This window comes from Bos taurus, chromosome 2 (assembly GCF_002263795.3).
Source record: "Bos taurus isolate L1 Dominette 01449 registration number 42190680 breed Hereford chromosome 2, ARS-UCD2.0, whole genome shotgun sequence".
Lineage (NCBI taxonomy): Eukaryota > Metazoa > Chordata > Mammalia > Artiodactyla > Bovidae > Bos > Bos taurus.
This window is the reverse complement of record NC_037329.1, coordinates 132,793,899-132,818,914: the sequence shown is the minus strand read 5'-3', so window position 1 is coordinate 132,818,914 and position 25,016 is coordinate 132,793,899. Positions and strand designations below refer to the sequence as shown.

Below are 25,016 nucleotides of genomic sequence, written 5' to 3'. Positions count from 1 at the left end.
GCATAAACTTAGCATAAACAGTTAAATGTGGCTGAGGGGCCCACTGTGGATAATAGAGACACCCCTGTCACTTGGGAAATGCCAAGGTTTTAGAGGTTCTCTCCCAGGAGCCAGGGGCAAAGGTCAGACTTCTCTGTGTAAGGCCAGATGCTTTACTTCGTGTTTCTTTCCTGAAGCTCCTGCATATCACAGTGTCTGTTTTCTTGTTTGTCCCCCACTGGTTGTAAACTCCTTGAGGGCAAATTGTGACAGGCTGTATAACGCAGTGGCCAAGAGCCAAGATCTTGGAGTCAGGATGCCTGGGGTAGAACTCAGCTCTGCTGTGTACTGACTTGTGACCGTGGACACAGTTACAAACTGCCCTCTGCTTCAGTTTCCTCATGTGTAAGACGGTGTGCATGGTGGTACCTCTTTCACTTCTCTCAGAGGGCCGTTTTGAGGGTTCAAAGTGATTCATGAGATACAGAACGAACTGTGAACGTGCAGACTGCCAGACTCTGACAAAGCCACTGGACTTTGCTAGGCATATACCCCGATTTCTCAGTTTTGGGACTAGACGAATACCAAAGCGTGTTTGCATTTGGGTTTTTCCATTATAAAGACTTTGTTTTTCTTTCCTGTTTCCTTCATACAGTGGCCAGTTTGGCAAAGCCTGGAACATTTGCTGGCAATGATGCAATTGTAGCCTTTGCAAGAAATCATCAGTTGAATGTGGTGATTCATCAACTTAATGCCCCTTTGTGGCAGGTAGGTCATCTATTGAGGAATTTATGTTAAGCTTTTATTTAAAAATTATCGTTGGGGATATCCTAAGATAATGGGGCTTGACTGATAATATTGAACTATGCAGGGTAGCTTGGACTGTGAACCTCACCAAGCTTGTGGTGGCTTGGAATTAAACCCTGCATTACCAATGGAGGCTGAAGTATAATTCAGAGACTTAAAATGCCAGAAATACTACTAACTAACTAACTAACTAAATACTACTAACTAACAGTTAGTTAATTGGGTGATTTGGGGCAGAGAGCCTAATGTGGAAATAGCATAGATAATTTTGTAAAAATCTCTGGATGAGAATTCAGAGGATTTGCATGCAGATTCTAGTGTGAATACACCTGTTCCATGTGTATGTTTTTGTTTTTTAGATGCAGAGAAACAAAGACCAAATTGACTATAATAAAGTGTTGCTAAAAAAGAACTTTTGAACAACAAAATTTCATGGGCTAGGGCGTCAAGCTCTATGTCTGTGCTCTCCCCAGCTAGCCGTAGCATTCTGATAGTGTTTCTGCAGCAAGTAGGATTTCACAAGTGTTCAGTTTGTGCTGTGGGATGGCAGAGCGTGATGTTGAGCCGCTTAGGCCTCCCTTCCCCTCCTCATACCCCTTCGCCCTTACCGTTGGTATTCTAAGTTACCTTTGTGTTCTAAATTAACCTGATCTCCCAAACAATCGTCAAACCAAACATTCTGGAGCGTGGAAGTCAAAGGTCGGGATGAAAGTGTGCACAGACCACCCCTGCTCGCCTTCCTTGCACTTGTCACCCTGTGGCTCAGCTCCTGGAGACCGGCCAGGCGGTTCCCACCAGACTCCTCCCTCCCCTTCTCTACTGCTTCCCCAGTTCTAGCTTTGTTTACATTAGAAAGTAAAACATAATGATTATAGAACAATTTGAAAATTCAGAAAAGCCCATAAAGGCAAATAAAAATCACCCACACTTCCTAGAGATAATTGCTGTTAACATTTTAGTGTGTATCCATGTTATTCACACACACTCTTAAATATACAAACATTCGTATGTGACTGGGAAGAGACATACCACAGTGCCACAGTTTAAGAACTGGCTCAGGGGTAAAGAATATGCCTGCACCGCGGGAGCTCCAGGAGACTCTGGTTCTGTCCCTCGGTCGAGAAGGTCCCTGGAGGAGGAAACGGCAGCGCACTCCAGTACTGTTGCCTGGGAAATCCTGTGGACAGAGGAGCCTGACGGCTACAGTCCGTGGAGTTGGACAGAGTCGGACACGACTGAGCGACTGAGCATGCACACACACATAGATACATCCGTATGTATATATCTACACACAGTATATATCCCTATATAGCATATTACAAAGGTAGCAATGACCTTTCTTCCCTCATTGTTTTCCTGTGAAAAGTGAAAGTTTTAGTTGCTCAGTCATGGCTGACTCTTTGGGACGCCATGGACTGTAGCCCGTCAGGCTTCTCTGTCCAAGGGATTCTCCAGGCAAGAATAGTGGGGGGGGTTGCCATTTCCTTCTCCAAGGGTACTTCCCAACCCAGGGATCAAACCTGTGTCTCCTGCATTGCAGGCAAATTCTTTTTTGTCTGAGCCACCAGGGAATCCCATTTTCCTGTACCACCTGCATATATATTCCTTTGTAAATTGCTTATTCCTTTGCTTAGCTTTTGCTCTTTAAAAATAAAGTCAATTATAGATATATAATTTACATATATCAAAATTCACCCTTCTCTGGTGTATAGTTTGTGTTTGGACACAGTCATGTAAATGCTGCCATTACCTCAGTTCAGTTCAGTCACTCAGCCGTGTCCTACTCTTTGTGACACCATGAACCGCAGCATGCCAGGCCTCCCTGTCAATCACCAACGCCCGGAGTTCACCCAAATTCATGTCCATTGAGTTGGTGATGCCACTCAACCATCTCATCCTCTTCATCCCCTTCTCCTCCTGCCCTCAATCTTTCCCAGCATCAGGGTCTTTTCAAATGAGTCAGCTCTTCACATCAAGTGGCCAAAGTATTGGAGTTTCAGCTTCAACATCAGTCCTTCCAGTGAACATCAGGACTGATCTTTAGGATGGACTGGTTGGATCTCCTTGCAGTCCAAGGGATTCTCAAGAGTCTTCTCCAATACCACAGTTCAAAAGCATCAATTCTTCAGTGCTCAGCTTTCTTTATAGTCCAACTCTCACATCCATACATGACTCCTGGAAAAACCATAGCCTTGACTAGACAGACCTTTGTTGACAAAGTAACAGCTCTGCTTTTTAATGTTCTGTCTAGGTTGGTCATAACTTTCCTTCCAAGCAGAAAGCGTCTTTTAATTTCATGGCTGCAATCACCATCTGCGGTGATTTTGAAGCCCCAAAAAGTAAAGTCAGCCACTGTTTCCCGATCTATTTGCTATGCAGTGATGGGACCAGATGCCATGATCTTGGTTTTCTGAATGTTGAGCTTTAAGCCAACTTTGTCACTCTCCTCTTTCACTTTCATCAAGAGGCTTTTTAGTTCCTCTTCACTTTCTCCCATAAGGGTGGTGTCATCTGCATATCTGAGGTGATTTATATTTCTCCTGGCAATCTTGATTCCAGCTTGTGCTTCTTCCAGTCCAGCGTTTCTCATGATGTACTCTGCATAGAAGTTAAATAAGCAGGGTGACAATATACAGCCTTGACGTACTCCTTTTCCTATTTGGAACCGGTTTGTTGTTCCATGTCCAGTTCTAACTCTTGCTTCCTGACCTGCGTCCAGGTTTCTCAAGAGACAGGTCAGGTGATCTGGTATTCCCATCTCTTTCAGAATTTTCCACAGTTTGTTGTGATCCACACAGTCAAAGGCTTTGGCATAGTCAATAAAGCGGAGATAGATGTTTTTCTGCAACTCTCTTGCTTTTTGGATGATCCAGCGGATGTTGGCAATTTGATCTCTGGTTCCTCTGCCTTTTCTAGAACCAGCTTAAACATCTGGAAGTTCACAGTTCATATATTGCTGCAGCCATGCTTGGAGAATTTTGAGCATTACTTTACTAGCGTGTGAGATGAGTGCAATTGTGTGGTAGTTTGAGCATTCTTTGGCATTGCCTTTCTTTGGGATTGGAATGAAAACTGACCTTTCCCAGTCCTGTGGCCACTGCTGAGTTTTCCAAATTGGCTGGCATATTGAGGGAAGCACTCTCACAGCATCATCTTTCAGGATTTGAAATAGCTCAACTGGAATTCCATCACCTCCACTAGCTTTGTTCGCAGTGATGCTTCCTAAGGCCCACTGGACCCCGTACTCCAGGATGTCTGCTACCTGCGTATAGAATATTCCCACTGCCCCAAAAAGTTACCTCATGCTTCTTTGTAGTCACTTCTCCTCTTCCCCAGATTCTTGGAACCACTAATCTCATTTGCCTCTTGTAGTTTTGCCTTTAGTTTTCCCTGGTAGCTCAGCTGGTAAAGAATCTGCCTGTAATTCAGGAGACCCTGGTTTGATTCCTGGGTCTGGAAGATCCCCTGGAGAAGGGATAGGCAACCCACTCCAGTATTCTTGGGCTTCCCCAGTGGCTTGGACAATAAAGAATCCACCTGCAATGTGGGAGTCCTGGGTTCGATCCCTGGGTTGGGAAGATCTGCTGGAGGAGGGCATGGCAGCCCACTCCAGTATTCTCGTCTGGAGAATCTCCAGGAGAGGGAACCTGGCGGGCTATAGTCCATGGTGTTGCAGAGCTGGACACGACTGAGCAACTAAGCACAGCACAGCACGGTTTTGCCTTTTCAGAGTGTCATATAAATGGAAATATATCACTTTTTGTGTCTGGCATAATGTCCTCCTAACAATCGCACTACAACAGGATCAAGTAGCTACTGCCTAGACGGGTGAGGACTCTTACTTTACAGGGACACGGCGAGCCAGAGGAAACGGTATCCGCGTGTGCTGTTTGCTCTGGGGCAGTGTCGTCGCGCGTCCTCCCAGGAGAGCCGTCGTGTTACTGAGGCGCGCTCTTCCTCCGGATGTCTTTGAGTCAGGAAGACTGGTTACCTCCTTCATTGTCCCAGTTCTGTACTGCTTAGCAGAAGTCATCAAAAGCATTTGAATATACAGCATAACAATCCTATTCTTGAAGGAGTATACTCTGTGCCAACTTAGTAACTACAGCTTGCCTATTGCTCCATCAATAGCTTTTTTAAAGTTTCTTAATTTTCTAGGTAGTTGTGGAAGATATTTTTCAGTTAGACTTTTTTTTTTTTCTCTTAAATCCATGTATTTCTGTAGTGTTCCCTTTTATGAATTGCTTAACAGTCAAAGTGTGTGTTTTCAAAATAAATACATTTTCTGTATACCGTAATTATCCACTAGGTTTCCCCCATCACCCCCTACCCCAGTGAAGCATCTTATAAAATTTGAGAGTTAAAACTGAATTAGCTTTTATATTAATAATGAGGAGGTTTATACTCAGCCTACTATTTTTTTTTTTTTTTTGGCTGCAGATAGAATATATGCTTCTGTAAACAGTATAGACACATGTAAGTATAGACACGTATAGAAAGTGAACGTCCTCTGTGAGCTCCCTCACCTCGAGCAGCACAGTTAACACTTCGGTGACTGGTGCTCAAGTTATTTTTTCCTCTGGATAATACATACATAGTGTGTTATTATTATTTAAATATGTAAGTGCTGTAGGGATGACATCACTCACAGATTCTGATTGGCTTATTTCCTTCCCAGTAGTCTTCCTGGGAGATGAGCGGTGCTCTCTGTATTTTCTATGTGTCAAAACCAGACTCTATGCCCTTTGAGACCTAGATACTCTACCTGGAGAAAACTGCTGTGATTCTGACTGCTAGACCTGTGTGGTTCCTGTTTGTTTCATGGTTTTGCTATGTTTTTAGACCACAGATCAGATCAGTCGCTCAGTCATGTCCGACTCTTTGCGACCCCATGAATCCCAGCATGCCAGGCCTCTCTGTCCATCACCAACTCCCGGAGTTCACCCAGACTCATGTCCATCGAGTCAGTGATGCCATCCAGCCATCTCATCCTCTGTCGTCCCCTTCTCCTCCTGCCCCCAAGCCCTCCCAGCATCAGAGTCTTTTCCAATGAGTCAACTCTTCGCATGAGGTGGCCAAAGTACTGGAGTTTCAGCTTCAGCATCATTCCTTCCAAAGAAATCCCAGGACTGATCTCCTTCAGAATGGACTGGTTGGATCTTGCAGTCCAAGGGACTCTCAAGAGTCTTCTCCAACACCACAGTTCAAAAGCATCAATTCTTCGGCGCTCAGCCTTCTTCACAGTCCAACTCTCACATCCATACATGACCACAGGAAAAACCATAGCCTTGACTAGACTAACCTTTGTTGGCAAAGTAATGTCTCTGCTTTTGAATATACTATCTAGGTTGGTCATAACTTTCCTTCCAAGGAGTAAGCGTCTTTTAATTTCATGGCTGCAGTCACCATCTGTAGTGATTTTGGAGCCCAGAAAAATAAAGTCTGACACTGTTTCTACTGTTTCCCCATCTATTTCCCATGAAGTGATGGGATACTATTTAATAATAATGTCTTAGCTGCCTGTGACTTTGTGCAAAGATAAGGAGGTGCTGATATTTGGGGGATTTAACAGACAGTCTCAGCCTTCTAAAGGACAGGTTGAGGATTACTCTGGAGCCTCTGTGGAGATGGTGGTTTGGGGGAAATGCCTAGGCTGCATCTCAGGGCGTGTGTTTCGCATGACTCCTGGGAGCGCTGTTCTGGCCGGGTTGTGCTCCAGGGGTGCAGTCACACAGAACACTGTGAGAGCAGCACCTCTGGGGTGTGCAGTGCAGGAGTGCTGCTCAGCTGTACGTGGTTGTGTTTTGAAATTGACATAGATGGGACATTTGTGTGTTTCTCAGTATGTGTTTGATGAAAAATGCTGTTTTTATTTTAAAGACAGGGTAGATTTTCTGTGAAGCCTAAGTATGAGGTCTTTCAATTTTATGGCCCCCTTTCAAGGTCTTGGGAAGGGTGATAGCAATTTTATATATTTTTTTCATCAAAGAGGGCCCCCAGTTTTCTGAGATGCAAGGCTCACAAATCTGCATCCTGAGCATTTGAGGGGCTGAGGGGTCCTGATGCTCCTGAAACTTAGACTTACTTAACTTTGTGGTAAATTTGCCCACTTACTTAACTTTGTGGTAAATTTGTTTTTGAACATGCCTTTTCAAATGGCTTTATTTCTACTTAGTTGCATATTAAGTACATGGAGTCATACACACATGAGTGGGAGAAAGATGATTCAGAACTTGCTTAGGACGCATCACAGTGGTGCTCCCAGTCGGTGTTGTAGAGAGCCTGTGGACGGGGCGTCCTGGGGGCCAGGTGGCCTTTCTCTTCCGACGTGGACACCGCAGACCCTCGCTGGCATCTCCTCTCCCTCTGCCTGCAGATCCGCGGCACAGACAGGAGCAACGGGCGGGAGCTGCACATCGCGTACCGGCACGGCGAGCACTATGACAGCGTGCGCAGGCTCAACGACAACTCAGAGGCGCCCGCACGCCTGCAGACGGAGGTGAGCGGGGCCGGCGTCCTCTGCTCTCAGCCCTGTGGGGATCCGGTCGGGGGCTCCGTGCCCTGGAGCCAGAAGCCAGGCACGTTTTCATAGAAAGCTGCCTCTAAGAATCTGTGGGCTTGTTTTTTTTTTTTAAACTTTGTTCATTTGGGTGAGGGCAGTGGATAAAATTGTCATTCTGCTGCTTTCCCTCACAGTGATGGCTGTGGTTGCATGAATATAATTTATATAAACATTTAAAATTACTTCCATGTTTTAAAATTGATTCATGCTTCGTATCTAAAATTTGGGAACTATAGAAAAAGTAAAGAGAATAAAACAACATGAATCAGCATTTTTGTAACTGTTTTCGTATTTGTATAGCTTTTCCCATTATTTCGTATGTCTTTCCTCACGTGATCAGACACTTTCTTTGTAATTTAAAGACACACGGTGCGGGTCACTCTGTCCCCGTTTGCCTCTCTGGTGACAGTGGGTGCGGCCACTGTTGTTAGCACACCGTAAAACTGCCCACAGGTGTGTGCATATCAGGCATCACGTGCGTGTGTGCATGTGGTGTAGCTTTGCTAGAGTGCGCGCTCCTCATCCACAGTCGCGGCATCCTCTGCGTAGCGTTCTGCGCTGCGCGTTTCAAATGGAACATATCTCGGAGTTTAATTCATAGCAGGACATAAGGAACTTCCTACATCTTTTTAAACGGCTCCGTGGTTACTTAGTGTGTGGATGCATTATGATGTGCTTCAGTAGGCCCTTCGACGGACTTTAGATGGCTTTCAAACTTGGTTTTTACAAACAACACACAGTGCCTTACATGCATGTCTTTTCACACACGCGCGGGTGTATCTGTGGAGTAAATCCCTAGAAGGCTCTTTCCGCGTGGAGGATGTGTGCGTCTATGGCTTGGTGGCTTTGCCAGGCTGTTCCCTGCCGCAGTCTCACCAGCCCGCCCTCCCACTTGCAGCGTGTCTCTTCTGTACCTTTGCCGACACAGTGTGTTACCAGTTTTTAAATCTGTGTCACTCAGGGAAAAATCCTAACAGAATTTTAATTTCTATTTTTCTTATTAATGAGCTTATACATCTTTTCTTGTGTTTAAAACCAGTTTGTACTTTCCTGTGTGTGAACTGTATGCATGTTCTTTATTTTTTTTCTGTTCAGTCTTCTTAATGATTTTTGGGAAATCCTTTATGTACTAGGGAAATTAGCCTCTATTTGAGATATGAGTTGCAAAATTTTTTTCAGTCTGTTATCTTTTTATTATTTCTCATATTGTCTTTGCTATGAAGGAATTTTAGATTTTTATGTGGTTAAATTTATCTCATTTTCAAGACATCAGGTAAATGTCTTCTGGGTTTTTGGGTCATAATTAGGAAGCTCTTTCCCATTCTGAGTTTAAAAAGAATTTTCACATACTTTATTTTAGTACTTCTGTATGTTCATTTTTTAAAAGAAAATTAGGTCACGTCTCTATTTGGTACTTACATTGTACAGATGTGAGTGTATGGATTCAACTGTATTTTTCCTTGTTGTTACTTTCTTGAGCCCAAACTGCTTATTTTTATAATTACACGTCTTTTTCTCCATTGATGTAGCTTGCTGCTGCTTCCATGTACTAAGTTCCCATATGTAGTTGGGTCTATTTCTAGACATTGAGTCTATTCCACTGTTTTTTTCTGTTCAGATGTTCATGTGTTCATTGTTTTAATTAAGAAAGTATATTTTAAAATCTAGTAGAATTTTTCACCCATCATTATTTTCTTTTTTTATGGTTGCCTGTATATTTTTGCTTTTTTGTTTTATATATATGACTGTTAGAATAAGTTTGTCTAGCTAAAAAGTCCTGGTAGTATTTCCTTTCATTGTAATCTCATTAAATTAACAAACAAGCAGACACTGACATCTGTATGATGTTGGATCTTCCTAGCCGGGAACCTGGTGATCTTTTTATTTGTTTAATCGACTGTTTTCGGTTATCTGCAGGAGCGTTTTTTCATATAGATCTATCCCATTTTTTGCTGATCTTACTCTTACATGTTTTGTGTTTTCCGTCCCTTTTGTAAGGAAAGGGTCTTTTTTCCCTTTACATTTGTAGATATGAAATTTGATAACAAAATATTAGTTATGGATATACTCAGCTAGCCTACAGAGTTTTCTTTCTTTTTAATTGAGGTAAAGTTCACATAACGTAAAATTCACCATTTTCATGTGTACAGTTCATTGGCACTGAATACACCCACAAAGCTGAATAAACACTTCCTCTATCCAGTTCCAAATAATTTTCAACACCCCACAAGAAAGCCTGGTGCCCATTAAACAGTTACTGCCCATTGCTTTTCAGCCCCAGCCGCCACCAGTCTACTTTCTGTCTCTGGTTTTACTTTTTCTGGACATTTTTTATAAATGGAATCACACTCTGTGTGGCTTTTCAGGTCTGGCTTTCCTCAGCGTGATGTTTCTAGGTTCACCCACGTCACTGCATATCCCATTACTTAGTTCCTTTCAGGGTTGAGCAGTACTCCCGTTTTATTGATACACCACGCTTTGTTTACCCTTTCATCTGTTGATGGGCATTTGAGTGGTTTCTGTTCTTTGGCTGCTGTGAATAGCGCTGCTGTGGTTATTTGGGTGTAGTGTTTGTTTGCGTACCTGTTTTCAGCGTTTTGGGAGTACAGTGACCTTTGAACAAGGGGTCAGGGGTACCAGTGATGCACAGCTGAAAATCTGAGTGTAACGTACAGTTCACTTGCAGATCTGAGCTTCTGTGTCTGCAGTTCTGCACTTAGGTTTGGCCAGTGCTGAATTGCGCAGCACTAAGGCCTTGGCCCCTGGGAGCGTCTGTGTGAGCGCACCTGTGCGGTCCAGGTCTGTCAGCTGGCTGTGGGAGTGACGCGCTGGGCCCTGTGCTGACTCTGCCTTTAGCTTTCTGGGAAACTACCGTGCTGTTCTCCGCAGTGCATAGCTGCTCTGTTTCACGTCCCCACCAGCGGAGTACGCAGGGCTTCACTTTCTCTCCATCCTCACAGCACTTGTTATGTTTCCTTCTTTCTTGTTAAAACTGCGGCCAGCCTACAAGATGTGAAGTGGCATCTTGTGGTTTTGATTTTCATTCCGTGTGATTAACGATATTCAGCATCTTTTCATGTGCTCGTTTGCCATTTGTTTATCTTTGAAGAGATGTCTGTTCAAGTCCTTTGCACGTGTTTTAATTGCACTTTTTGTGATTTGGTTGTTGAGTTCTAAAAAGCTCTTTATATACTCTGGACACTAGATTCTTATATGACTTTCCAGAATTCTTTTTGTTTGAAGTAGTTTTTTTTTGTTTTGTTTTCTGTCTCTTTTAAAGGTGTAGAATTATCTGCAAATAGTGATACCTTTTCTTCCTTTTCAGTTTTATACTTCTAATTTTTCTTTACTGGGGGGCTAATTGCATTGCTGTTCTCCAAGACGTTGTTAAATAACCACGGTGGTGGTGAAGCTCCTTGTTGTGTTCCTTACTTGAGTGGGAATGAAGCTCCATTCTGTGGGTAATTTAACTACACCCACTCTCAGAAACCTGTAGTTGTTTGCAGTTATTCACCACCCTTCGTGGCAGTGGAATGAGCACTTTTACATAAATCCTTTCTGTCTGTGGTATTATTTCCTTGGATAAATTTCAAAGAATCCTGATACACATAGCCAAACTGTTAGGGTAAAGTTTTAGAATAGGTTTTGCTTTTTATTATACATTCTATGGAATATACTGCCCGTCGCTGGCTCCCACTTGCCCTTTTATTGGCAGAAAGCGAAAGTGTCCTTGTTTATGTCCCACTCGATGCATTAGTAGCAAGCAGAGGGAGAAAGTGATCGGAAGCCATGGACGGATGACTTTAGCTTTTCTGAAATGGGCTTAGGTCATAAAGTCCTGTGGACACCAAGTGAGTGGCCCTTGGTGGCTTTAGAATTGGGACTACAGGTTCCCATGAGTGTGGTGGTAGTACAGGAAGTTGGCGGACTCACGCTCACCTGTGATGATCTGCTCTGGACAGGAGCTCCAGCACACAGCTTGCTGAGCCAATAGAGCCTAGGGAAGCAGGTGAGAGTCGGGTGTGTGTCTCTGCAAGGTGAGCTGTCCTGCTGAAAGAGCTCATTGGGTGCTCACATAGAAGACTGATTCTGTTACTAGGCTCACAGCTCTAGAATCCAGCTGAGACAAGTATGTGCTGCCCGAGTCAGCAGTCATTGCCAAAATGTTGGTCTCTAATGCCATTTTTAGAGAAGGCAATGGCACCCCATTCCAGTACTCTTGCCTGGAAAATCCCATGGACGGAGGAGCCTGGTAGGCTGCAGTCCATGGGGTCGCAAAGAGTCGGACACGACTGAGCTACTTCACTTTCATGCATTGGAGAAAGAAATGGCAACCCACTCCAGTGTTCTTGCCTGGAGAATCCCAGGGGTGGGGGAGCCTGGTGGGCTGCCGTCCATTGGATCGCGCAGAGTCAGACCCGACTGAAGTGACTTAGTAGTAGTAATGCCATTTTTACTGAACAGTTTATCCCATATCTTAGGCCTTCTTTTAAAAAAAAAAAAAAGCTTTATTTGTGCCAGGTCTTCGCTGTGGCACCTGGGGCGTTTGATCTTCACCGCGCCTTGCAGGAGCTTCAGTTGTGGCTGTGAACTCTTTGTGGCGTGTGGGAGCTAGTGCCCTGACGGGTCAGACCTGGGCCTGCTGCATTTAGGATGTGGGGTCTTAGCCACAGGACCAACAGGGAAGTCCCTGGGCCTTTCCTCTTAACACTTCAAGTTGTGGCCTGGGGTCTCAGTGTGTGCATGAAATGTAGCTTCGTGCTTTCTGTTCCTTTAAGATGGTTTCTGAATGTTTTTTCATATATTTGAATGTTTTGAGATGATGGAGTATTTTCCTGTATTCAAAATTCTGAACATAAGTTGCTAGAGTTCCATGATTATCACTCTTTCTGCGTCCTTTAGTTTCAGATGCTTCATCAAGATGAATCAAATAAAAGAGAGAAGAGCAAGGCAAAGGGAGTCGACTCTGAGGATGACCTGCGAGATGAAGTAGAAGATGCTGTCCAGAAAGTCTGCAACGCAACTGGGTGTTCTGTTAGTATTTGTCGTGTGGTAACTGTGATTTAGCAGCGGTCCCTGACCTTTTTGGCACCAGGAAGTGGTTTCGTGGAAGACAGTTTTTCCACAGATCAAGGGGACCTGGGGGATGGTGGTTTTGGGATGATTCAAGTTCATTACATTTACCGTGCACTTTATTTCTAATCTAACGCCACCGCCGATCTGATAGGAGGGACTGGTCCGTGGCCTGGAGGTTGGGGATCCCAGGTTTATAGACAGGCATTGTTGAAAACCCGTCGGTACAGGTTTAACTTTTTGAGAAACTGCCACACTGTTACGGCCTCACTCTAGCATACCAACACCCGGTGAGCCAAAGCAGGCCCATGATGTTTGTAGTTTGATTTAGTTATGTAGTGTGACTTACTGAGAGCTGTTTATTCGTTTCTGTCTTGTTTTCTCCAGTTTACCCAGTATTGTTCAAAATCCTAAGAAAGTATGTGGGTTTATTATTTTCTGACTAGTGCACTTTTATATGAATTCACTTTATTAAACAGTTATTTCAGGTGTTCACCTTACTGAGAATATGAAGACATTTTCTAGATAGAAAGTCTTGAAACCTTGCCTCAGTTGCATCATTTTGCGCATCAAATTGTTGACATAGAGATGGACAGGAAAGTACACCCAGGTTCCGATGTGTTCTTTGTTTCTTTCATAGGATTTTAGTTTGATAGTTCAGAACCTAGAAGCTGAAAATTATAATATTGAATCTGCGATCATTGCCATGCTGCAGATGAACCCGGGGAGAAGAAATAGTAAGTCTGTGATTGATATTCCTAAGCTTTCAAGATGATTATGTTGGTGATTTTTCAAATATTTAATTTTAATATTTTTATTAATAATTGGAGAACAATTGCCTTATAATGTTGTGCTGGTTTCTGCTGCACAACAGCATGAATAAACTCTTAAGTACGCATATATCCTTCCCTGTGGGGCCTCCCCTCCGCAGTCCCCCCCCAGGTCATAGGTCATCATAGGCCACCAGGCTGAGCTCGCTGTGCTGCGCGGAGCTTCCCGCTGGCCCTGTCTACACGGGGTGGTGTGCATATGTCAGTGTCACTCTCTCAGCTCCTTTCCACAGGTCGGTTCTCTGTGTCTGTGTCTCTGTTCCTCCCTCTAACTAGGCTCATCAGTGCCGTTTTTCTAGATTCCATGCGGTGCATTGATAGATGGGATCAATTTTTCACTTTTAATCACGTGGCAGGTAGTTAACTGTATTGTCATTTATTCATTTAGCAGTTGTTTATTGAGCACCTTGTGTGTGCAGGCGATTTTTCCTGGGTGCTAGCTCTGCATCAGGAAGCGTGTAGTCTGGGGGTGGAGGGGCAAGGTGGAGGCAGGTAAGTAAACTGGCGTAATCATATGTAATGAAGTTGGCGTACAGGGTGCTAGGGCGTGCATGGGAAGGCCACCTAGCCAGTTTTGGACGAGCGGACAGTGTCAGGGAAGACTTAGCCTTTTAGAAAGAAGATTCCGTTATAATACCAGAATGATAACTGAAGTGGAATGGAGAGAAAAATTACTTTTCTAATGGAAATATTTACATTATTAGCATCAGTCAACTGGTGATGATTCAGAATTTTTCTTTGCTTAAACTGAGTTTAATTGTATGATTCAGAGGAAGGAAAAAAATGTTAATATCTGTTTTTGCAAGTTATTTATTTTTTGAATGATTTCAGTATTCATTGCCAGACATTTTATGCCAGATACTGTTCCTGGCATTATATTAATACTTTTCTGATTGGGTATTTTATTATCCTCCTTATATGTTTGTTGTACCTTCTTAGAAAGCTGATCGTGTGATTTTAAAGCAGCACCAGAGTCTGTGCTACCCTGTGTGGTGTGTACTTGACGGGGCTAAGTGAGGCTGAGGAACTAAACTTAAAATTTCATTTAACTTTATTTTTAATTTAAACAGCCACATGTGGCTAGTAGCCACTGTATTGGAGAGCACAGTTTTAGAGCTTATTTCCTTTCTGTTTTAGGGGTACAAATGAAAGATTTCTCCCTAAAAATTCATGTTAAAAAGTGGTTTAAACTGATACAGCACTCAGCTGGTAGGAAGCTGATGAGAGGATTGGTCAATGGGTTATTTTAAAATTTCTCTTCCAAATTTTACCAATAATTTTTTCCTTATGTTCCCCACTGTATTGACTTGATACTGGAATTTTGCCTCAAGGAAACTTGCTCTCTGAATGACAGTGATATAGGGAGCCAGGTACTTTGAGTCTTTTAACACTTGTCATGGTGTGTAACTATCTTAGATTTTCAGTTTAACAAACCGTCTTTCTCTGAAAGATGCAGAGGAGAAGCTTGAGCCCAGTGGTGGAGTGCTGACGCAGTGCGGTCCTTTATGGGAAGAGGGTGGCAGTGGCACCAGAATCTTCGGAAATCAGGGTGTAAATGAAGGCAGGACCGAAAGCAGTAAGGCGCGGGCCAGCCCTGCTGAAGAAAACACAGCAAATAAAAACCAGGTCCCAAAGGTAGGCGTGCTGGGGTTGCCGGCGTAAATGGTGAGTGAGTGAGTGAGTGAAGTCACTCAGTCAGGGCTCTGTAATTTGGCAGCCGTGGCGGGAACTTGGAGCTCGCGTTCGTGTGTGATTTTATTTTGATTTATAAAGTGGTTACTGTAGGAAGTACGGGGAGTGCCTGGGGGTATATGATGAAGCGGAATGAAGACCCCACTTGTCCCGGTTGGACTTTGCAGTGACGCACGGAAGGAAGTATACTCTGAGTTCCTGCTCTGTACACACAGATCGGCTCCTTCTCCTGCCTAATGTCACAGCGTGTGGGTGGCTTTCTTGGCTGATCATGTGATTGCACCCCATTTGTTGTAAATGCTGTCACCTTTAGCGAACACCTTGTGTATAAATCTTTGTATATTGCATTATTCGCTTGGCTAGAGTCCCAGAAGAAGAATTAACAGGTTAAAGGGCATGGAAATGTGAATCTTTTTAAGATCTTCTGGTAAGTTGTCAGATGGTTCCAAGAAAAGTTGTGCTTCTCCCTTCCCAGCCCAACACTCACAAGCAATATATGACGCGATGACTTTTACTGAATTTGGGACCTCTTGTTAAGATTTTTACCAGGAAGTTCTGAGCTTAGAATGTAACGTAATGTAAAAAGTCACAGGCAGGGGCTGAGATGCAGGAAGCTTGTAAGGATTCTGTTAGGACCCCTGGGGCAGTATACACAAAAAGGCATCCTGTGGCATTTTTGAGCATTGTCTCCAGCTGGCCTAGGGTTAATGTTTCTTTAGGTCACTTTGACTTACTTTATGAGGAGAATGGAATTGCCTATATTTGCTGGCCTGGTGCGGGGATGTACACTTGGACTGACTCACACGGCAGTCTCCTCTCTCAGGTCACAAACAAACAGAGGCGAGAGCAGCAGCGACTAGAGAAGAAGAAACGACAGGAGGAGAGGCACCGCCACAAAGCCCTGGAGAGCAGGAGCCACAGGGGCAGCAACAGAAGCGAGGCTGACGCGAGCACCCAGGTCACCTTGGTGAAGACCTTCGCGGCTCTCAGCATCTGACTCTGGCCTCCTGGGAGTTGGGGAAGCGAGTGGAAAGTGGAGGGCTGTGTGCCAGGCTTTCCAGTGAGGCCGTCCTTTTACAGAACAAAACTCAACCCACAGAATCACTCACTGAGTTAGTTTCCTTCAAGCTGCCTCTTTTTTGTTCCGAGTTTTGTCCAGTGATGTGTTTTATTTAATGAAAGTGCAGTGAAGCCATTCATGTTCTGTGTTTAAAATACCGAGTTTTAGGGGTGGATAGTTAGGTAAAAAAAAAAAAAACACAAAAAACTTTTAAGTGTGGTTTTATTTGTCCTGAAAATTTAGAGTCTGGTGACCCTGGGATCTTTCCTTAACACTTGGGGTGAGTTTTGCTGTAATTGTGGATGAAGTAGTTTAGATTAATTGCTAGAAATTCAGAGGACAAGTTTCCTTTGTTTCTGTTTCATTTTCAAACAGACATTAATATGCAGGATAGTTTATAAATGATCTCCAACTCAGGTACATGTTTAGAATTAACTTTCTTCTACTCCAAGTTAATCAGAGAATAATTCAGGAAATGTTTTTCCAAAGTAATGTGATAGGGAGGTTGTGGCCTGTAGTCAGGGTGGCGGTTAAACAACCGCGTTTCTCTTCCTGGTGGTGATGTTCAGATGGGATTGCAGGCACTGCCGGTTCGTTTGTACTCAAGCCATATGATAAATGGGCCTGACTGTTAACTAGGCCTGGGCCTTGCGGGAAAGTTGGTCGTGTTGCTGAGTGTTTGATACTTGCTTCTTGGTGGTAAGAAGGTGTTGCATGACTGCTTATGATACAGGTCTGGGATTCTGAAAGCATGCAGTCCAGAATCCGTAGTTGTGAAGGGAAAGATCACGAGAGTCTGAGGTTTTGCACAGGAGGAGTCTGAAGAGTTCTTTTTGTTTTGTATGGAGAGAGTGTCTGGAAGACTTGCTAAGGTTTTTCATGTTCACATTTTAAGTGAGTGACTGTCTTTTCTTACTTGCTATTCTAGATTTAGAGAGATTCCTTCAGAGGGAAAGTAACTTGAGCTGTTGCTTAATTTGTTAGTATTGTGAAAATGAAATCCCATAAAGTGCTGCACTTTCTTCTTTCTAGTTAAGTCCTGATTGGGATTTTGCTCTTGGGAAAACTCTCCAGCACCCTCTGGAAGTCGTCAGGGACTTAGGTTAGACCAGCTGGGCTGAGAAAGCACTGTGGCTGAGGCCCTGCCGTGGCTGCACAGTGCTGAAATAGTCGGGTTTGGGCAGTGGGAGGCGTCGTTCCTCAAACTGAGTTAGATGGATGTGAGCTTTCAAACTGACCCTTCAGGTGGCCAGTCTTGGACCGTTTTGCCTTTTGAGGACCTGGTATTGGAGGAAATACTATGTGCTGAACTGAAGGGTGAACTGCTGGTTTTCTCCTCCATCTCAGGTTTCAGGGTCACAGGAGCTCCAAGGCAAGCGGGAAGCGCCAGGACGGCTTCGACGCGACAGACACAGCGGCGTGTGGGCTGCCCTGGGGCTCAGCGGGTTGTCTCTATCGGCAGGCGACTTGCTTTCTTTGGTTTTGATTATGTGTTTTAATTTTCTGTGTGTTGGACTTTGGTAACTTTCCATGGTTGGAGCCTCAGTAGTCTCTTGGGGGTTGCCCCCAGGACACGCTGGTACAGTACATGAGCCTAGCAGGTTTAGAAACGACAGAGCGTTTTTTCTTTGCACACTGCAGAGTGTGAGTAAGAGCTTCTGGCGCTCAGTGCGAGGAGGTGAGCCGTCTCTGTTGCCTCGCTGTCTCCAAGGGAGCGCGCACCACTGCTTCAGGCTCTGTTCTCCTGGCTTTCCACTGTGGCCGAGCATCTGAGTGGGTGCTGCTGCTTGAATGTTTGTACTGTGAAGATTCAGGAGACCAGCTCCTCTCACACGATTAAGCAGTTAGGAGTCTGAAATAGCTGAGGGAGACCCATCGTCAGAAGTAGGATTGCTTTATTTTCATGGCTAAAGATCGTGGCCTTGGGCTCTGTTGGGTTTTAGAAGTTGCTAAAGAGTTACTATAGAATATTGGGTGCATTTATTTATGAATTACCTAATTCTGAGGATGCGCTTCGCCTTTTCTTGGGTAAAGTAACTGGTTTTAAAAACTAATCTGGTGGCTTCAGTAATTGTCTTGTATTACTATTTCACAGTTTTCCAGTTATAATTGGTCTGTGTTCAGTATGTTAGTTATTAGGGATGGGGCACATGTATCCAACTGTAGTGATATCTTCTAGCTAAGGGTTTAACTGTAAACCTCACTGCCTCTGTCCCACCAGAGTATGAGGTAGGTGCAGTCCATGTGGTGGCTGGTGGCCTTGGTAGGCTCGGGAGAACCCCCTTATTGGCAGCCAGGTGGGGGCCTGGCGTGTTTGCTGCTCCTGGGCTGACTGCTCAGTGCCGGTTGCCCGTGCAGTTACTCAGGGGCACAGCATAGTGAGGAGTGACGTTTTCTTAACCTCTGAGGCTGTTAGATGTTTGTTCTGGGGGGTTATCTCCGTAGCTTTGGTCAGGAGAAAGGGGATGGGGTGGTGGTCCATAGCTGCTTACTTGTCTTATAAGCTGTACATAAAAGTTTCTTGAATTTTTTTTAAAAAAAGATTTTTTTTTAAGGTCAAAACAAGAAATAAAATTTTAGTGGCAACAGCTTTGTACTAGAGAGGTAGATGCATTAAAACAGCATAGAACCAGAAATTCTAAATTAATATAGTTGCCACCAGGAGATGTTAGAGAGAAGTTGTGTATGTATATTGGATTTTTCAATAATAGCGTATGCTTTTAGGAGTGAAGTCTGGCTGAAGAATTGTGGCAGAAAGGAGTCTCAAAGGGTCGAGCTTGTCTGTGGTTCCCCCTGTAAGCTCTGAATATACTTCCACACCCCGTGTGATTCCGAGGGCTGGTGAAGTGGGAGCTCTGCTGTGGGGCAGCTGGGGCCGGGCTTGGAGGGGGTGGTTCCTGACGCGCCGCCTCCCCGCCCAGGGAGCTCTGCCGGCGACGGGGGCGCCGCGCCGTGTTCCATAGGTGGGATCAGGACTTGGCGCGGGGCCGTGCCTGCCTCGTGGGAGTCCTGTCCTCGGTGTGCAGTCTCTCTCACTCTGAGAAGCTCTCTAGACTGCCTGGGCGTTACCAGGTCCACAGGGAACGCCGTCAGGTTACCTCTGTGAGACGTTCAACCCAGAGCGTGCAGTCGGCTGAAGGAAACTCGGGTTCCTCGTCAGGGCTGGCTCACACTCAGCCTGGCCAGAAGGGTCGGTGTGGGCGGCGTGACGGGGGAGCTTCTTGCTTTCGGTGCCGTGGCCCTCTGGCCCCACTTGGGGTAGACGCGTAGCTCTTCACCTTTTTACCTCAAGGCTCTGTCTATCTGTGGCAAACCTTTAGACTCAGAGTCTGATGCAGTTTTTTTGTTTATTTTTGTTTGTTTGTTTTGGCGTTTTCATCATTCACTGTTTCGTCATCTCAGCTTTCAGAACAAGTGTTGCTCAGACTCTGGGGCCTCCGACGGCTGTTCTGAGGCGATTTGATAACGGCACTTTCCACAAGGTGTGTCTTTCTGACTCTAAAGCAAACTGTATGTTTCCACTGATGTCGTTAAGTTGAAGATCTCGATTTTAAATGATGGCCGATCTTCTGCCGTCACCTACGAGAGAGGGGACCGACAGTTGGTTTGCAGCAGAGACACTGAGCAGCAGTCACGAAGTGCGTGCACGGAACTGAGCTCAGAAGGTGCCCCCAGAACCCGGCCCTGGGCAGGATTTGGGCCTTGTCCACTGCCTGTCCCCATGTGTCCAGGGTAACATGCCCCGTGAAAACCTTAGGCTCTTACCCATTTCCTCGGAGGGATTACCTTCTAGAGTCCTGCTCCCATAGTTCAGACTACTTTGTAACTCGATTAAATTGTCTAGCATCCTTGCAGAGTTACTCGAGAAGGAGCTGATGCCAGTGAAGAAGAATTTCTGTGAAAGCGCGAACGTGTGTGTGGTGACCTTGCTGTGAGCAGGGCGTCCCTCGGTCCAGAACCACTGGTGCTCGCTGTGCCGCAGCGCCGGGCAGTCACGACCACTGGGCAAAAGCTCGGCGGCCCAGCCTCCCGCTCCCATCTCAGCATCCACCGGGGCACCGTTGCCAGCTGTCCGTGATGGGGGTTTGAGTGTGGCCCCAGGCCTCGGCCTGCACGCTGATCCCTCGGCCACAGCTGGAGTGTTGCTGGGGCTCCTCTCCTGGTTCATCTTCTGGGGGGAACGGCCCTCGGCCTCCCCGGAGCAACCCTTCCAGCATCCACCAGCAGTGAGCACCGTGAGAAGGGAGGAGCCGGGAGCCTGACGGCAGACCTCTGTTCCCCGTGCTAACGGGGAAGCGCTGGTGGGCGTTAGTCCCCTTGACGAGGGAGGGCAGGTGGGTCTGTGGAGAACACCAGAGCCCCTGTGGCTCAGCCACCTTCTCTTTTTCTCCTAATTGCACTATACTTGCTCTCGCTGCAGTCCGGAGATACCCAAGACCTCCGTGGGGTCGTGACCCAGAGACTTGGCAAGTCTCGCCTTATCTGTGGAGCTCGACAGGGAGAAATGTGACCATTGTCTGATGTCTGTAGTTCATTTCTTCCTTCTTTCCTTGCGTTGTGTTACTCTGAAGCGTTTTGTTTTTATTTACCAAAGTACTGTACTTGGCTATTTGCAGTGTTTCCAAAACCAAATATTTTCCTTTTTTGTGTTTTTAATCTTCAACACTTGGTGCAATAGAAGCTGCAAAGATGTGCCACTTTATCTACGAAATGGAGTTTTGTACACCAATAAATTCTAGTTTAAAGACAGAGTTTCGAGTTGTCTTTGTCACTGTCTGACCGCCGTTTGACGGCACGAGATGGAGAGCCTGCTGGTCCTTCTCAGAGACTTTGCAGGAAACTGGGCCTGTTCTGCCCGTGGACAGTCGTTTGGGATCTCACTGAGCTCAAGCATCTGATTGCAGCTTCCGTCCAGATGAGTGTGGCCGCGCACACGGGGGGCCCTCCTCCTCTTTCCACCTGGTGTCTAAGAAGGTCTCTCATAGTTAGCAGTTGTCTAAATACAGAGCAGCTGTCTTTTGGCTGCCCCGAGGGTTTCTCTAGAACTCTGGGGCTTGGTTTGACTCCATTCCAGGAGGGATCGCCTTCCCCCAGACACACGTGGGCAGCAGTGACTGCACAGGTTACCTGGAAGAGGTGCTCGGGACGGGGAGGGGCAGGCGGCCACAGAGCGCCAGACGGATGGGACCCCTGGGCAAGACCGCCGGGGCCGGTCCCGAGGCCAAGGTTGCTGCCGTCTGGCCAGCCGCATCGCAGCCTTGTGGTTTTGGCCTCTGGGTTCCCGCCTGATCTTGTTCTGTGTGCTCATCAAGCAGCCTGTGGATGGGCTCCACGGTGCCTCGACACCGAAAGGGCTCTGCTGCCACCCTGGGTGGGTGAGGACTCCAGCAGCTGGCGAGGCCGTCCCTTCCCTCTCGGTCACTGTCCTCCCCATGCGGTTTGCCTCCCTCCATGACCCGGAGACCTTGGGGTGCACAGATGCTACCCAGTTCCTGAGCCCACGAGGCCCAGACGCCGGACCCTGCTCACCCGACTGAGAATCTCTGAAAGACCTGCTAGGACTGGAGTGCTGCCCCATGTGGGGATCTGCCCCCCGACCCCAGGCGGAGAACGTCCACGGCCTCCTTGGCGCTGTTCCTCAGTGGTTCACCTGGGGCTGGGGCCGGGGGCTGCCTGCTGGGCTGCGTGGTGGTCCTGGGGCTTCCTGCCGGGGTCTTGGCGACCTGTGAGGTTGGGTGAGTCTGCAAGGGCAGAAGTGTCCTCGGGCGTCAGGGGACAATTACAGGAGTACAGTTTGTCGTTTATGTTTTCCTCCAGGCTGCAGCCTTGCTGACTCCGCGTGAGGGAGAGTTTATGGTGCCAAAGACTGAGATGCCGTGAAGGGCAAGTGGCTGTTCCCATGTCCCCTCTTGGTAACTAGTCATGGTTGTCTAGAAGAAAGCAGGGTTGGAAAACCCAGCATTAAAGTTACCTGTTCCCCAGATGGGCAGAAAGTGCATGTCAGCCTTGAGATTCAACCAAGATTTGTCATAAATGCTCTGCTCCAGTATGGGTTTAGCTGGACTGCTGGACAGAGCGGGCACTCAGCCCGCAGTGATGCAGTGATTTAGAACTTTGTACGTTAAATAGGATCTAGACCAGTCCTGCTGATTCATGGATTCTGGTTTGGCAGCAGAAAAACTTTTCCGTCTTGGAGAAACTTGTCTGAGATTCCCTATGTAGAGGGACTTAGATATATCAAGATAGTCAGCTTTTGTTCAATATATTCACCAAACATCCAGGAGTTTATCATTTACTGAACCTGTGCTGTGTTGGAATCTTTATTCCTGGGCATTGAATCAGGCATGGACCTTGTCCTCGAAAACCTTTCAGCCCAGCGGTGAAAGTGGACACATAACTATGACCCAAGAGAAGACAGGCCGTAACAGGAGGTTCCAATAGGAAAAGGCTGTGAGTTCAGAAGGGAATGAAGTGTCGTTTAGATGAGGCATGAAAAGGGAAATAGGAGGTGTAAATGGGGAGTGAGGTTTTGAGGATCGAAGGGCCAGCATAAACCCCTCGAGTGGGAGAGTGGGATGTCCCATGAGTTTGGGACAGAGTTTACTAAGGATGGACAGTTCATTTGGAGGCAGACTGGGGACTCCTTTCTTCAAACGCTAGTCACATGTCTTTTTGCTCCCAGAAGACTATTCCTGCGCTTGCTGAATGAATTCCAAACATCAGGCATTCCCGATCCCTCCTGACCACGTATTCTCGATGTTCCAAGTCCGCCTCCGTGTGCATTTCTGACCTTGGCACACATCACAGGTAGCGGCCCTCCAGGAAAATGCTGCACACCATCTCTCGAGCCAGTTTTGCCTTACTGCCTCTGTAGGACATATGTTCAGGGCACAAAAGGTTAATGATTTCCAAACACATGTCCACTGAAGATAAATGAGCACTCAGAGTAGTGAGCCAAGGGGCTGTTCAAGTAAATTAGTACAGTATTTATCATGTGTATGATGCCACTTCCGTAAAATCACCATGATCATGTATCTGTGGATTCAGTTGAACAGATACTTAGCATCTGTCGTGGGATGGATTCGACAGGGGAGACAAAAATGCAAAGTAACCTAGCGCAGATGGAGCTCTCTGAGGCTCCAGGCACTTTGGATAAGTTGTCTCATTTAAACCTCAAAACCACCTGGTGAGGTTGATGGTCCTGTCCCCATCTTACACAGGAGGCAATAAATGATGGGTCCAAGACCACAGATTTCAATTCAGGGCAGTCTGCCCGCACCATGTAGGAACCCAAAGTGAGAGCCCAAATAATGGGTACGTATCCCTAGGAAAGGTAAGGACACATTGCTTGGTCCTTCAGAGGAGGGCGAGATCTCCAAGTGGAAAAACATGGAAGAGGCAGCATTTGGGATGTGCCTTCAGCACGCGGATGTGAGCGTGGTGAGGAGTCTATGAAGAGGGAGCCTTCTAGGTTTCAGGAAGCTATTGTGGAGCTGCAAAGGGAGGTGGGCCTGTCCTAGCAGTGGTGAAGAGCATAGGGAAATCCATGTGGCTGGATGAAGGCCTGGAAAAGCCCATGAAACCAAGCTTGAATGCTAGGGGTTGGTGGACAATGGGGAGCCATAGAGGGTTCAGGGCGGAAGAGTGATGTGATAGAAATCAAACTGGGAAATGAAGCTGGGGCTGGTGGACTGGATGGAGAATGAAGGGCTGAGGAACATTTGGTTCTGAGAGCCCGATTTTGGCTCCATTACAACACTCGCTAGTGAAGAGTGACTGGTGGTGTCTGTCTGGAGGTTGGCCACATCAGACTTGTCTGTCCCCAGTATTCAGCGAGGGGCCAGGAGCATAGTTTGTATGAAAGTGTATTGAGGGGAAGAATGAAATTTAATACGGTATTCAGTTCTCCAGAGACTACAAAGAACCCTGAGGAAGCAGACAAATGTCCATGAAGTCATAATGGGACTCAACTCGGGAATTCCAATGTGATTTGTTTTCTAACCACTTATTCAGCAAGTTATTTGATTGAACACTTGGTTCACAGCTTATGCTAGGGGCTAAGTGGGAACAAAAGCAAAACTCATCCAAGTCCTGTCATCAAAATCGGAGAGGCAAGCTATGACACCTTCAGGTGACAGAGCTTTCTTTCAGCCTCGGTTTAGTCCCATGCGTCATTCATTCATTCACTTGCTCAAAGAACTGAGAAACAGCATTTATAACAGTGCCTGGTGAGCGCCAAGTGCGTGATAAATGTTAGGAATTGTTACTACGACTGTCATTCACTTATGGGATTCTTTATAAGGCACTCGGCATTATTTTGTGTACATTCATACATGCTAATTTATTAAACCTTGCTACAACCAGCCTGCCTGGGAAGTGTCATTGTTCCATTTGACAAGTGCAGAAACCAGAGCTCTGGCCATATATCAGGGCTTTTTGATTTCAGTGTATGTATGAACCACCTGGGGGTCTTGTTAACCAGCAGGTCTGGGATCAGGTCCATGATTCTGTTCTAATAAGCTTCCTGAGCAGTGAGGTCTTGAATGACCCACTGCTGCTAACTGGCAAAGCAGAGGGCTCTACCTGCAACCTCCAACATCAACTTCAGGGTTCTGCTTTCCTCTTTTCAGTCCTTTCTACCAAGTCTACAGCTGGAAATCAAGTGTATGGGCTATAGAGACACACAAACAGGACTTAGATGGAATCATTGACTCGTTCACCAAATATTTATTGATTCCTGGGAAAGCGGGCTGCGCCGAGGTTGTTCTCAAGTTCTACTTTTCACCCTGTCAGATGGTTAAACAGCTGTGGCGTCACCAGGGCCTCCTCCCAGCGCCACATCACGCCCAGAACACCGCCTTGCCTTCGTCTCTCCCGAGTCAGACCCTTCTTCCTGGGCTTCTCGTGTGTGCGCTGGCACCGTCATTCTGAGATGTCTTTAAGGACTTACTACTTCTCAGCTTGTTTATTACTGAAGATACGAGAGGACTGATTTCACTAGCCCTGAAACACA

General features: G+C 46.1%; 1 protein-coding gene across 2 annotated transcripts in view; it reads left to right on the top strand.

Moving 5' to 3' along the window:
• The window catches only part of OTUD3 (OTU deubiquitinase 3), a 33,752-nt gene extending 12,998 nt beyond the window's left edge, over positions 1-20,754 (top strand). Inside the window, exons 3-9 of one of the 2 annotated variants that reach the window (XR_233788.5) lie at positions 635-747; positions 7,163-7,285; positions 12,251-12,382; positions 13,062-13,158; positions 14,702-14,886; positions 15,767-20,304; positions 20,424-20,754. Coding sequence is in view for 1 of the 2 variants with exons in the window: in XM_002685731.6 (XP_002685777.1) it covers positions 635-747; positions 7,163-7,285; positions 12,251-12,382; positions 13,062-13,158; positions 14,702-14,886; positions 15,767-15,940 (824 nt within the window). In the remaining variant the exon portion in view is untranslated. Of the gene's footprint in view, positions 1-634; positions 748-7,162; positions 7,286-12,250; positions 12,383-13,061; positions 13,159-14,701; positions 14,887-15,766 lie in introns of both variants that reach the window. The other variant, XM_002685731.6, reaches the window with a different exon arrangement.
• The last annotated feature ends 4,262 nt before the right edge of the window (positions 20,755-25,016 follow it).